Source organism: Epargyreus clarus, unplaced genomic scaffold (genome assembly GCF_041222505.1).
Source record: "Epargyreus clarus isolate Ecla_fem2 unplaced genomic scaffold, WU_Ecla_fem_2.2 ptg000035l, whole genome shotgun sequence".
In the NCBI taxonomy this organism is placed as follows: domain Eukaryota; kingdom Metazoa; phylum Arthropoda; class Insecta; order Lepidoptera; family Hesperiidae; genus Epargyreus; species Epargyreus clarus.
The window spans coordinates 2,170,796-2,186,194 of record NW_027332240.1 but is presented as its reverse complement, the minus strand read 5'-3'; the positions used below and the strand labels follow the sequence as shown (position 1 = coordinate 2,186,194).

The 15,399-nt window shown below is 38.0% G+C and overlaps 1 protein-coding gene across 1 annotated transcript; it reads right to left on the bottom strand.

Moving 5' to 3' along the window:
- Window positions 1–6,189: 6,189 nt before the first annotated feature.
- On the bottom strand, window positions 6,190–14,946 carry GlcT (ceramide glucosyltransferase). The gene has a single exon (XM_073092294.1). It carries the CDS (start codon window positions 14,625–14,627, stop codon window positions 13,434–13,436), a length of 1,194 nt encoding a protein of 397 aa, XP_072948395.1. The 5' UTR covers window positions 14,628–14,946; the 3' UTR covers window positions 6,190–13,433.
- Between the last annotated feature and the right edge of the window lie 453 nt (window positions 14,947–15,399).

Here is a 15,399-nt window from a genome sequence, read left to right as displayed (position 1 = left end):
CGGAGGACTCCGGTTGTGTTCCATTGGAGATCCCGGAGTTCTCCACTAAGCGCTGAGGACGGCCACCGGGGGGGTTTTAGTGCGGTAAAAATCCCACATAACCCGGCGTCGCTCCCATGTCGTCGGGTACCTTTTGAAGGTTTCCCCCTCGAAAACAAAAAAAAAAAAAAAGGTAGAAATAGGTGTGGCGGTGATGCCGCCGGATTCGAACCACAAGGGGTTCTACCACCTTCAAATAATAATTTATAACTGACATCATTGGCTTGAGTGATACACGCACATTATTTTTAAGACTTCCCAAAATAAAGAGATAATATAATTATCGTTATTCATCGCGTATATTTTTTTATATTAAGTTTCATCTCTAAGTATGCGTTGTTTATAGTATTAATCAGTTCCATGAATATTAATTAATATGTCAACGCTATCAGTTAATTCAAAGCAATGACCTCTACCTCCTAACACGATAACATAGTGTTATTGTACTTTAAATTGTATTAAATGAATAGGTAACTAAAACATATGTATTTTTAAGTGAAAACTTAAATTAAAAATATTAAATTCTCGTCAGGACACGTGACCTGATCGGAAATTCGTAAGACTGTCATGTTTCTGTACGATAGCAGAATAAATGATTATTGTATAGTCTGATTCATAATTAGGTGTCCAAAATGTAAACAAAGGTGTTGACCTATCAAGAAAATACGTTAGAAATGGTAGTTTTTATTTTTGTCGATATTTAAGTAATACAACAATAATAAAATAATAATCTAAATAAATTAAGATTAATTCACATTTTCTAATATTTATATCACCTTAATTTCGTTCCATACAGTAATAATAATAAAAAACAAAGTTTATGGTAGTAGAATAGGACTACGGTATCTCCTGCCTGTCGTTAGAGGCGACTAAAAGGGGGCTTCCAGATTTGTGGGTGGCAAGAGTGAGAGCTCGAACCGTTCAGTAAGCTACCCCGGGAAGGACGGCGGTATGTGTGGTCGCATACCGTCGTAATCACCAGATGTTATGGGAGGAGTTAACGTTCCCCCAGGGCAGAGCCCGAACGTGCCATCGCGCTTGGAGGACTCCGGTTGTGATTCGTCGGAGATCCCGGAGTTCTCCAACAAGCGCTGAGGACGGCCACCGGGGAAGGTTTTAGTGCGGTAAAAATCCCACATAACCCGGCGACGCTCCCAAGTTGTCGGGTACCTTTTGAAGGTTTCCCCCTCGAAAAAGAAAAATGACGGACAGGAATTTTTTTTGACCTATTTTGATGTTTTTTTCCAATTCTATTGCAGTAAATCAATTTTTAAAAAGTATGGAATTAATCTCCATTAAATTATCTCGACAATAGTATGCAAAATATCTTGATTCCGTGAACTATCAAAACTATAATAATAAAAATAGCCGCCAAAATGAAGCAAAAAAAAATTTTCGATCGTAAAGCACTCTCTGATGCTTCGCATCATGAGTCGTGCAAAAAGGTTGGTTACAGGTGTCCATGGATCACTTCCCAAATGAACTGCAAGCTTGTTTACCTTCTATATTACTAAGAAAAGGTGTTATATGTGAGAAATAGGTATGGAATATAAAAATATGTAAACAAACGTGACCGTTGACGTATACCATCACAATTATAAGGTTTCTGTATAAACCTTATTTAATCACGCGTCAATTTCGATGTCTTTAAGACAGTCATATCGCAAGTATTCTAGCTAATTCATTACGATACTTTTATTATAAGGTTTTGGAATAATAACGGAATCTAGTTAAAGGTTGTTATAGTCCGCGTAAAAGTGCTAGTCCGCTCTGAAGATGTTCCGAGCAGGCACAGTATAAGGATCTACTTTCTACCGTGGAGCAGGTGTAGTCATACATGTCTGTGTAGGTCCGGGACCAGAATAGGGCTACGGTATCCCCTGCCTGTCGTAAGAGGCGACTAAAAGGGGCTTCTTGCGGGCGGCAAAGAGAACTCCGGTTGCGTTCCTTTGGAGATCCCGGAGCCCTCTACGCAGCGCAGTGGACGGCCACCGGGGGGGTTTTAGTGCGGTAAAAATCCCACATAACCCGGCGTCGCTCCCACGTAGTCGGGTACCTTTTTGAAGGTTTCCCCTCGATAACAAAAAAAAAGGTGTGCATTCAATTTGCTATGGCGACGTGATTCATCTCTATATTCAGAGCGGACTATCAGTTTTACACGGACTATAGGTACCTAGCGGTAATTGAACCTGAAGACCCCTACATGGTAGACCGATATGGTGGCGTTCTTACCACGCAGATTTCCCGTGGACATAAATAGGCACATAACATAATGATGCGTCATTCATTCATACTTTACAAGAATTGTTCGTTTAATCTCGAATTTATCATAAATATTCAATTCTATTGTTCAATACGGAGTATAAGTCATTCCCATGGTTGGGAGTTCTGAATTGGCGTGACAATAAGTATAAATTGATTTCATAAATAATGTAATCGAATACAGGATTTATTTTTTTATGATATAGAAGTAGATAGCTAAAAGCATACAATACACCTTATGGTGACTGCCACCCATGAACATCGGTAATCAATCCCAGATAAGATAAGATTCCCACCGAAGGTCGGCCTCCGATACAGTAAATTCGAACACCTCGGATAAGTATGTCTCCCTTCCTACACCCTAAAAAAGCTTAATAACAACAAAAACTGTTGTTGTTGGTAGATGTAGCAATGCCAGAGTAGAAGCAAAACAGGCTCTACCGCCTTAATTATTACTACTAATTTGATTTATAGTAATAAAATTAAAATATTTATTGGAACTTGTTGGAGAAAGCCTTTGTTAAAAAACAAAAGTTAAGATATTTGATAGAAGTGTTAATTCTTCGTTTAATTATATTTTTAAAATTGATCATTGAAACCGACTGTCATATTATTTTTATTGTACGTGTATTCTCGGTAATAAAGACTATGTTTTCAAGGGGTTATTAATTCTCGGGACTCGGGAATTAGAGCTATAGTTATACTAGTGGTTAGAAACTGCATCTCAATCGTCTTTTATGTGCTTAAATGACCTATTACGCGGTAAGGTCTACTTGAACATTGTATGATCTGATTGTTTATTCTTCGTTCAAATAATAAAACCATGAGAAATTTACGACTTTTTAAAGTTTTTTAGACCTTTGAAATTCCCCGATCCCGGTCCACTTTTCCCAACCTAAGTCATCGTGGATTTCCCGGGAATTCCACGAGCAGGAATCCTACTATTTTAAATGTATTGTCCGGATATTTTTCCCTGAATTTAGGTGTCTATCTACATATAGTTACTACGCCATTTGAATTTGAGTTTTAAACGGGTCGATGATGAAATGATATTAAAACAACTACAAGACTGTTTATGGTATTCTAGGTAGGGATGTGAAAAAATAGTAGATTTTTATAATAATCGCTTGTTTATATAAAAACATCGATTTATAACAAGTCGATATTTACTACCTGAACGTTAAATGAACGATAGAAACGTGCTGCCCACAAATTCGAACTTGAAAACAAATTTCGTGTCATGTACTTTTTTTTCGTCGTCAATTTAAAAAATCACTTTTAAAAATCGATCATTTCTACAAAAAAACTTTTTTTACAATTGACTTATTTTTACTCGTTCTACATCCCTAATTCTAGGTATAATATCGAACGCCAGACCTCGCCTTTAATAATTTAGTGCGACACCGGACTGGCCCCAAAAAAACAATGATAGCTGGTTACTGTTCATACTGTTTGTACGAATCTGTACAAATAATAAACGTGGCCTTAGGAATGGTCGTTCTACATATCGCAACCTAGACTTCCAGGCTAGATTAAAATATACATCGATTTTTTACAATATAGGAGTAGCAGACGAGCATGCACTCTACTCCGGTAAGTGGCTACTGCCGCCCATTGACATCTGTAATCAACCCCAGATAGGATTACATATTTCTACCTGAGGTCAGCCACAGATGCGCCGCTACCCCTGAGGACTAAGCTGGAACGCCTCGGAAAAGTATGTCTCCCTTACCACACCCTTCAAACCAGAACACAGCATTTTTAATAATCAATAAATCCTATGTTTTCTCTATCAAAGGTCGGTAATTCAAAATTTTCAATATTTGATAGCCAGAATTGGAGATTAATAATTAATAATGGGCAAGTGTAGATATCTGTTCAAATAGGTACACAAAGTGGGTTACGGCGGCTAATGAACTACGCTGAAATGTTAATGCAAGTTGTACCACGGAACAGTACGTATCTAGGTACTTTCTGTAGATAGTTATGTAATTTTTAATTGTCTCATGTTCTAATCAGACGGACAGGTTCGTAGCTTCTTTCGAAGTTTTGGAGTCTTACCTATTTCTGTATAATAATTGCGGTGGTAAGCTCAACTGTGTTCAGTTTTTAAGCGTGGTACGGGAGACATAGAAGTGGAGCAATATTCCCTAGCACATCTGTGGCAGACCTCAGGTATTATGTGGGGGGGCACCTATTATTTATTTAGTTACCTACGATATTTGTTCATTTAAGTATATAACTGGATTACAGGACTATATAAGGCGTGAAAATATATGAGCGCAATGAACAGCAGTGTTAAGCGCTGCTGTGTTCTGGTTTGAAGGGTGTGGTAAGGGACAGACTTTTCCGAGGCGTTCCAGCTTAGTCCTCAGGGGTAGCGGCGCATCTGTGGCCGACTTCCGGTACGAATATCTGATCCTATCTGGAGTCGATTACGGATGTCCATAGGCGGCAGTTGCCACTTACCATCAGGTGCACTACATGCTCGTCTGCTACTCCATATTATAAAAAAAATATACGGTGTGACAGTTCGAAAAATTGAATTTGACAATTTTATTGGATAGTTAAGTCAATATATACTTTTGGACGGTTCCGAAACTTTAATTGATGTAGAGCAGACCACAAAAAACGGTATCGATCCAGCCACAAAACCGGTTAATTTTTAAGTCGTTTACTTAACGTTACATACATGAAGGAAGTATAGGTAGGTACGCTGTATTCTCGGTATCGTAACGAAGATAAAATTACTTTGTCAACAAATTATATGGCTCCGTAATATAATTATGCGTTTTCACTGCAGTCCGATATCGGCAGCAGACCGGTTTTAGTGAAGTAGTGACAGTTACAACAATTTAGTCTAGTGGTTAGAAATGAAGGAGTTCGAATCTTGAACAAATTTGTTATTTTTAAAGTTATTGAGTATTATCGTTTTAATCATCGTATCTGCGAAAATGATCTCAATGTGAAAAGCCAGAATACGATAATGCTTTTACTGGTATACAAGGTTAATTTTTAAAATGGGTGTTTAGAACCATATACGCAACTATAATAAACAGCGAAAAATGGTGTATTAATCGGATAGTGTCGCTTATAAGGATCAAATTCTGGGAAGTAATGATAAATGTAATGACAAAGTAAAAATTCTGCATTTTTATGTTTTTTTTCTATTATTGTAGTTTTAAAAAGGTTCATTTGAATCAAATAATCAGCTCACGATGCAATTTAAATCTCATCAAACATTAAATCTTTGAGATAAACTTATCGGATTGGATAGTGTACACACGCTTTAGAGGTGTGCAAACCAGACTTGCCGTAACGTGGTCAGTACAGGTAATATCGATGACGAAATGTGTAGGTATTTACTGGCTATCCATACATAATCTATTTTAATAATATAGGAGCAAACGAGCATGCAGTCCACCTGATGGTAAGTGGCTACTGCCGCCCATGGACATCTGCAATCAACCCCAGATAGGACCAGAAATTCCTACCTGAGGTCGACAACAGATACGCCACTACCCCTGAGGACCAAGCTGGAACGCCTCGGAAAAGTATGTCTCCCTTACCACACCCTTCAAAACGGAACACAGCAGCGCTTAACACTGCTGTTATGAGGCAGAAATAGGTGTGGCGGTAGTGCCGCCGGAATCGAACCACAGAGGATTCTACCACCTTCTGAAATTGATTTAATTAACTGATGGATTCTCTTATATATTATTATCTTTGTTACCATAGATTGTTGCCTCAAATAAATCAAAGTCAGGTGACATCCACACCTTTTCTACGCAGATTTGTTTCATGCTACAAATATGTGTAGGTAGCATCTGCCGGCCGATCCATTGATCCTACCTTCAAACAACTAAGAATCTTAAAAAAACAGACACGTATGGTTAAATGAAAACATTTATTTTTGTTTTATTTATACTGTGTCATTCGGTTTCCGTGACTTGGCCTTGTTTTACATATTTTTGCAAAAACATAAAATTTTGCGTCCAGCGCAAAGCCATAAAAATCTGACATTACCACATACGGCAACACCGTTCAGCATAATATATGCCATTTTCATTCACATCAAAAATCAGGAATTCATAAAGGAAACATACAAATTCGCATATACAATATCAATACTTTTCAGTAGTTATTTGGGGTCATCCGCAAACCAGGTCAGTATGTTGTTTTTTATCCCTCCCTATTTGTCATGTAAGCCGTGACGTCATATTTCAGTGCGGCTACTTCTTGCAGCGATCATGGTCAACCCATTGTCACACTGATGGGCATGGGACTCAAAGTGAGAGGAATTTAGGCCATAGTCCGCCACGGTGGCCAATTGTGAATTGGTAGACTTTATATACCTTAGAGATTTTTTAAGAACTCTCAACCATGTAAATTTACAACGTCTTTCTTCAGCGTTAAAGCAATACTAATTAGTTTCTTATATGTATTTATATTATTTTATTTTTCAGCGATACAAGACCGTGATCACAAGGAATAATCGCGCGTTTGCAACAGTCACGCGTTTTTAAAACGCATTACTGAAACGCTCCAAAAAGTCTCGTTGTAACCTACAGAACCCGAATAGTTAAAACATTTTTATAATAATGATTTTGAAATTTAATATTTAGTTTATCATTGATTTTAACAAATAGAATTTTCTAATACGGAAAATAACCGAAGAAAATAAACGAGATATTATAAATTAGTAACAAGAATATTATTTATCAACCCTCAAAATTAATTATCGCAGAACGGAAAAATTATACCGATTCTAGCAATCTAAATCGTATTATCTTCACACTCAACATTTATTTCTGGAATTAAAAAAAAAATAACAATTAATTTATGGTTTACTTAATTGGTTTATAAAAAATCTAAATAATAAATTTTATCATTTACAGCCTTAATATTTTCTCATATCAGCATTTATTTGAGGAATTAAATAAAATTACAATTATTTATCGCAGTATTTGGTTTCAAATATTTATTTTAAATTTTACAATCAGCGATTCGTGTTTAGGCGATTGCATGATTCTGTATCATATTTTGGCGATTAACTGCGTTCGGAAACGCGCTTTATTGACTGCATTGCTGCATAACGTTTTTGCGTTTAGTTGTAACATCGAACGTCTAAAAGTAGCTGCGATCAAACGTGTGCGTGTAGCGTTTGATCGCTGCGTGTAGTTTCCGAAAAGCAGCCAAGTCGTCGATCGCGGATGCTAAAAGTAGCTAGTCTGTCGTGAGCTCTGAGTTCAATAATTTATTTGTTTCATTGAGGAGTTGTAAATATTAATTGTTCCATATTGAACTGCAAGAACAAAGCAATGCGTGCGTACGTTTGAATAACGATCGTTTTTGACTTATATAGTTAATATTTTTGCGCAATTTTCACGATAATTTGATATTTGGTCCGTTGCTAAGTCTAATACCTAATCCGCCATTGTAACACATATCTGTATTGTAGTATTATGACGTCATAGTTTACAATGGGGGGTTACAAATGTAGTTGGGGGGTAACAGGGGGGAAATCCCCCACCCCTAACCCATGACAATTTACGAATGACCCCCGCAATCGCTCGATAAAAAAACTAATCGTACAGTGCCATCGCAGGTTTAATTCCATACCAATTGTACCTTGGAATATAAAAGTATGCAGAACGCGCGTCCTCGAACTAATACCTCTTTTGAGGCGCCGATTTGTGTCTGCTTAAAAAAATAAAGCAAAATTCGCATCAGCTAAAAGGTTTTGGAAGCTATTTCAGCTTAATTTAAGAAATTGAAAAGTAAATGGTAACGTTATTATAATGGCCTTTTATTTGTACTATTAAAACACCGTCATCTTCTGCATATTTTATATATTCAAAGGTTTACAAAACAAAATAAATTGGACAGAGGTATAAAATATGTCAATAAAGATTGTAATTCAAATTGTCGTAGAATAGAAATTAGTTTTTGGCCTGATTGTGAATGGTTTCTGCGGCCCATGGACATCTGTAATCAACTCCATATATAACAATGGTTCTACCTGAAGATGATCGCAGATGGTCCACTGCTGAGGAGTAAGGTCGTCGCATCTTAAATCATCTGACATCCACACCCTTCCACCGCCCACCACACAAATAGATGTGACAGTGGTACCTCCCCATACAGATTCTACCTTTCAATTATATTCTTTATTGACACAAGTTATGATAATTTGACTGCATTCCATTATAATGATTAGATTGTTTTGTGGCGATCACAATTTACTGGCCGCGGCTAATAGTGATATGACGCAAGCATGTAGGTCAAATAAAAATGGTAGCTTAGAGTGTGAATAAGGTAACCACTGTAGTGAGAGCCCCCTAGACAAGGTATTCGATTTAAGGCAGCTGAGGTAAATAAGGTAAGCCATTAGCCACAATCAGATGCGCGACAGTTACATCGCTCGGTAGTAACGACGCGATAAGTACCGAACCACCCACTTAACAGTGGGGTTGGTCCATTTTTGATACTTGTTCATTATATTATAATGTTTTAAATATCATTACATTATTATGAATAAATATTATAAATCCAGGGGGCATTTGACCACCTGAGAATCTGCCCGGGCAGAGGGTGCCCTCGAGACCCGAATTTCCTGCCCACCGCCCTTATGTTGACATTGCCGCAATATATGTGCGGGGGTAAGACGTCCCAGTGATGATGATGATGACAGTTGCATAGGCTATCTAGTCCCTTAGTCAGTTACGCCTGTTAACTATAATATTATAAATGCGAAAGTAAGTTTGTTTGCTTGCTACACTTTAACGCCTAACTACGAAACCGATTGACATGAAATTTTCGAAAGAACAGGATAGTTATATTTTTTTTTTGGAGAAAAGTACTACATCGACCTCTGACCGCGCGCGAAGCCGAGGGTAAAAACTAGTTAATAATATAATGAATCTGTACAAAATGTATCTTACCAAAAATCGACATTTGATGACATGACAATTTTTACATAATATAAATTGACAATTTCCGATCTTTGGTAGACAAAATTTAGATGGATTGATTATTAGTAACAGGAGTAAGACGCTGTCGCTCGGGCGTCCAATTAGTTGTTTGAACCACCGACGAGCGGCAATGTTGAATTTTATTCGAAAAATCTGTCAACAGTCGATCGTTTGCATATAGGTACCTATACATAGGCTGCGAACAACTTTTAACAGAAGCGTCAGCCGTCATGCGATACTAACTCCGCCGATATTTTTCCTTAACCGCAGGTATTGTTAATTGCGGAAAAGATGTTATATTTAGGTAATAAATGCTTCCTTTTATAATTATTTTTATATTATAATTATGTACTAATATAACAGTAATCAGCGTGGAGTCACTTTCCTCTTTTATAAATGATATTAAAAAGGTATATAAAACTTGACCGTAAATTATATAAATACATGGAATTAGGCCCGATGGCTATAATTATCTATAGGACCGTGACGCTACGATATAATGCTGTGATCAAGATGCCAAGATATACCATTTCATAGACAAAACTTCGGTATTATCTTATATTGATATATTGAGATAACCGCCAACAATTCGAGTAACGCTAAATAATGACGAAAATGTGAATTCCGAACACGAGGACAGACGCGTAATCCTTTCGCGCCGAAAAAACTACACACAACGCGTCGAGTACACCCGAGTGAGCTATTTACATACTCGTACCTACTCGTCTACACTCGGCATGCATGTAAACCTGGCATTCGATTTTATGGTGTATAAGATGTTCGACCACACTTACATTGGCCGTACGACCGTTTATTTACCATTAGATTAGGCTGTTTACACTTATCCACACTCCAAGTTATGTACCTTTGGACTCTACTATATAAAAACCAGTCTTGACTCTCGACACTTTGGTAAGAACCAAAAAGTAAAGGATTCCCAAAATTTTTATACTGCATAAATCCTAATTTACAAAATAACTTTTCCAACCTTTTTTGGTCCCATTTCAGACCTGAATGGTACTTCACTATTAATTTCACTCCCTTTAACATCGCCACACACAGTCCAAAGGTACAAATACTTAAACAGTATTAAAAGAATTGACAAATATAGTATATCTGTCTAGATAACGCGCCAAAAACAATTAATTGTCTGTGTGCATATAACAGCTTGTACTAATAGCGGGAAAAGTGATACCTTTTAGATTATTTTCTTCAGCCATACACTCCATCTAGACATATATATTACTTTGGGAATCGGAGATGTGATAACAATAAATACCTAAAAATAAAAGTCATAAAACAAAAGTCAGTTGAAATAAAAAAAATATTATTCTTCGAAAAAAATATGTACTTACAATACTTTTTAAAAGAAACATAACTCCTGGAAATTTTTTAAATAAACACAACATAACACTCAAATAATGAATTTTAAAATAATACAAAGTTTCAACTATAAATCAATAACATTTATCAGTGACGTATTTCGTTAGTTTCATTTATTTTTATCAGTTTGTAGGTTTGTTAAAAACTTTCAATGTCAATCATTATTTATCGACCTGCTAACCCGCTGTTGGACATTGTTAGAGGGGTTTTAGGCCATATCCCCACGCTGGCCAAGTGCGAATTGGGAGACTCCACATGGCTTTGATACCTTTCTAACCGACTTCGAAAGAGATTCTGTATTCGGCTTATCGGCGGCGGCGGAGAAATACCTATTTATATTCACAACAAATTCTATAATTCACTCTTTTATTGGTGTTCGAATGTCTAAACGTTAGTCGCTATTATGATGCCGATGTGACGTCACTTCATAAACAAGCAAAATATTTTTGGGGTGCAATTCTATTCTATTACAATGTTTACTAACGCTATGACATCACGAGAAAAAATATGTCAGCTAGCGTTTTGCGCGCGAACAGCTCATAATCCGAAGCAATGATCGGAAGTAATTGTATAGTATAGATTTAATTGTAATTTCCTTGCAGTTAAAAGCTTAATTTTATGTGTATGCTAGCTGACCCAGCAAACGTTGTTGCCATATAAATAAAAAAAATGATAAGGGTGAACAACCCTTATCACTTAGGGGTATGAAAAATAGATAGTAGCCGATTCTCAGACCTACTGAATATGCATATAAAATTTGGTGAAAATCGGTAAAGCCGTTTCGGAGTACGGTAACTAACATTGTGACACGAGAATTTTATATATAAGATATATGCACCTCAATTGACTTCTATACCAATATTATCAGGAACCACAATGTTTGAGAAAAATACACTACTATTCGCCATATCAGAGGTTTAAGAAGGGTTTCTACCCTCAAAACATTTCTGTCTTAATTTGTGTGGTCTTCCATCCACATTAGGTAACATTGGAAGTGTCATTCATGAGTCATTACCCATTGGTAATAAGTTGACTTAAAATATATCTCAAATGTCAACTAATCCGAGATGGTGTCCGCGTGAAGCCCATATATATATTTTTTTTATATTGCAATGTCCACCCTATAGTCTATATATATTTAATAAGCTACATACATTTTACACATTTTATCCTGTAATCATGAGGAAAATCAATAATTAATGAATATTCATGTTTCCCTCAATTTTAAATAAGGATTGGTTAATTTTAACCACTGGAGATACCACTAATTATATTGCTAACATTTTATTGTTATCACATCACCTGCTGACGTACAAAGATGATCAAACTATGGTATTTTAGAGTATGACCCTGTTCTTTTAGATACTCACAACAGACACCTTGAGGAATAACTTATTTGTGATTTAAGTAGTTAAAAAACAAAGTTATCTAATTTACGTTCTCCAAATTTACAAACAATCATATCACTAAAATAAAAATAAATATTATGCCAGATACATGGCTCACATGTACTTAACTGACTAAATGTATTATGCACCTTACTGTTATATGAAATTTGCCTTAACACATCCAAGCAACCAAAGAGACTTGTAATAAAAACATTCACAAGGTCTACAATGTTAACACACACAAGTTCAAAGGTGTCATTAAACACCCATACACATAGGACCCAGAATTGAAATCTAAATAATTAAGTAGTATTAAAATTGACAAGTCTAAATTCATTGTTTAAGTAAGCCTGACTGGGATTAAACCTCGAACTTTCAGTGTTTCAAAAGCATAGCGGCTTATGTTAAGCTCAAATATGCCTTCGTAATGACAGAGTAATTGAAGAATTACATCATAAAGCTTGGTATGAAGAAGATGTGAGCGCCAATATGACCTAGTGCAAAAACCCCATAATTTATTCTCTTAAAATAAGGTGGAATATGGTAGACCTCACACATTTGTAACAATATTCCAGGTCTTAGAGAAAGCTTTCTTAACTTTTCTTTTATTTATGCAGGATTATTTTAAACTTTGTTCAAAAAATCAGATTAGTTGGAATTCAAAGCATGGACCCATAAAACATATGAGGTCAATTCGTAACACCAAGTTTTCACTGCTTATACATTTACAAAGTTGTACCATTACAAATATATTCAATCATTCTATTATTATAACATATTCTTTTACCTATGTATAATGTTTTTTATTAAAAGTCAATTTGGTTACTATAACTTCGGCCATTCTAAAAATAATTCAAATCATTTGCTTTTGTGTTATTTGCATGTTTATAATGATAAGGTTAATACTCTTATTGGGTTTCAGTTATTTATACACCTTTTCATTGAAATTTCCCAGAAACAAATGAATCACATTGTAAGTACTAACTGATAATTTGATGCTAGTAAATAAAATGACTCACTATTATGCAAAGGCTTCTGATATCAACATGTCATTGTGTCTTATGTGGAATTAATTATATACTTCAAAACAGAAAATTTAAATTAACGTAGAAAATCACTATCCGTGATTGAATACCACAAAATTATACAACAGACGACATATATCCATTAATCTATAAACATACAAAACTCTCTAAAACAAGAATAACAAGTATCCATCTCATTTCAAAACTATAAATAGCAATTAAAATAAAAACTTATACTAATATAATAATTGTAAACACGCATCTGATTCGGCAGCGTTGAAAGGTTTTCACGAGCATAATTCACAACATAACATAAACTACGTACACCAAATTAAAGCTTTCGAAAAACGGAGGGGCGGGGCTCAGAACTTGAGCTTGGGTTTGAGCTCGTGGGCGCGGCCGCCCCAGTCCAGCCGGTAGCTGCGAGTCCGCCACGAGATCTCCGGGCAGAGCAGCGCCGCCGCCAGCACGAAGGGCGCGCAACACTCGCTCCACACCCACGCCACCAGGAACTCCACCTTCGTGAACGGCGGCGAGCCGTTCTGCACCGAGCGGAGCATCAACCAGTCCGACAGAAACCACACTAGCACGTGCACCAGGAAGAACGGCAGCGGCTCCGCGCCGAACAGCTGGCCGGCCGCCCAGGCGGCGCCCGCGCCCAGCGGCATGCACTCGCTGAGCGGCTCCAGCAGCGCCGTGGTGGGCACCATGGCGATGCGCAGGCGCGCCCAACGCCGCAGCCGCGCCTGCAGCGCGCCCACCGAGCGCGTGCCCGAGTTCTGCAGCGCCGGCAGCGACGCCACGCGCATCCGCCAGCCGCGCGACAGCACCGCCTTCGCGATGAAGTAGTCCTCCGCCAGGTACTCGCCGAACGCCGCCAGCCCGCCCGCCTCCTCCAGCGCGCAGCGCCGCACCAGCGACGACATGCCCACGTGACAGTTGATGCCCAGGAAGTCCGCGCCGAGGTACATGCGCGCCTGCGCCGTGCCGAAGTACACCTTCTCGTACACCGCCGCGAAGCCGTCCGCGTCGCACGCGAACGGCATCTGGTGCACGATGGCCACGTCCTCCCGCATGTGCTGCACCATGTCCAGCAGGGTGTCGTCGCGCATGCGGATGCCGGCGTCGCTCACCAGGATCAGCGGGTGCTTGGCCGCCAGGTACGCCGGCTGCATGTTGTTGATCTTGGGGTTGACGCCCACGCACATCCCGCCGACGAACAGCCGCGCCTCGACGTGGGGATACTTGTGCAGGAGGCTGTTCACCAACATCACCGCCGGGTCGTGCTCGCTCTCTACGCAGAAGAGCAACTCGTACGTCGGATAGTCAAGTGTGAAAAACGTCTCCAGGTTGGAGAAGAGGTTCGGGTCGACGCCGGTGAGCGGCTTCACGATGGACACCCCGAGGTACGGTTGGTCCGGCGGCGACCGGTCCACGGTCCGATGTAACTTCCACTTTGAATATGACAGAGCCATGATGTGAATTAACCACAGACACACCCACGCGATTATAAAGAATATAGCGAAACCGTACACTGTGTATACCATAGGCATCATAATTGTAATATTTCTGTGTAGATCTCTCGTTCGGGCCACATAATATCGACTGGTTTCGAGTGTCTAAAGCCGTGCGCTATGACGCGATCATAACACTGAACTGACAGGCACAAAGCACGTAAAAAATTATAACATAACTCACTAAAATGATTCACTGTACGATATCATATCATTTTTACCGCTAAACATTTTGGATCGTAATTTATTAAGCGAGTATTACTTGTTATCACAGACGCAAGACAACCGTTCGACGCGACCGACTGAACCATTCCCCGCCCGTCATTTCTGCGACTGCGATTTTGCGAAACTGCAAAATGCGAACAAAAGAAATGTTGCCATGCTGACTAACAGAAATAATCACTAAACGTCTATGATGAATAATTGATGACGTATGAATGCTACAAATATACATAATTGCAATTGATATCGTATATTAATGCTTATTATATTATTGTATGACGTAATGCAAATAAGTCCGTAAAGTTAACATTTTCTCAGCTGCATAAATCTTATAAGCTTCGTGTTATTATTGCGATGTGAAAATTAAAACCGAATGTTTGACTAAAAATTGTTTTTAATTATGTTTAATGACCTTAACTTGAGAAATATACTTAAAATGTTCAGTATATTTATGTAAATTAATAGTTATATTTTATAATAATGTGGCCACACTACAGTGTTAGGCTAGACCCGTACTATTCATTTATTTATGGTGATTGGTGTTAATTAAACCGCCTAAACAAAATTGGTCCAATTAATGACTCACTATGTA

Coding starts and splice junctions, on each gene's coding strand:
- GlcT (XM_073092294.1), bottom strand. CDS start 14,627: ATGATGCCTATGGTATACACAGTGTACGGTTTCGCTATATTCTTTATA.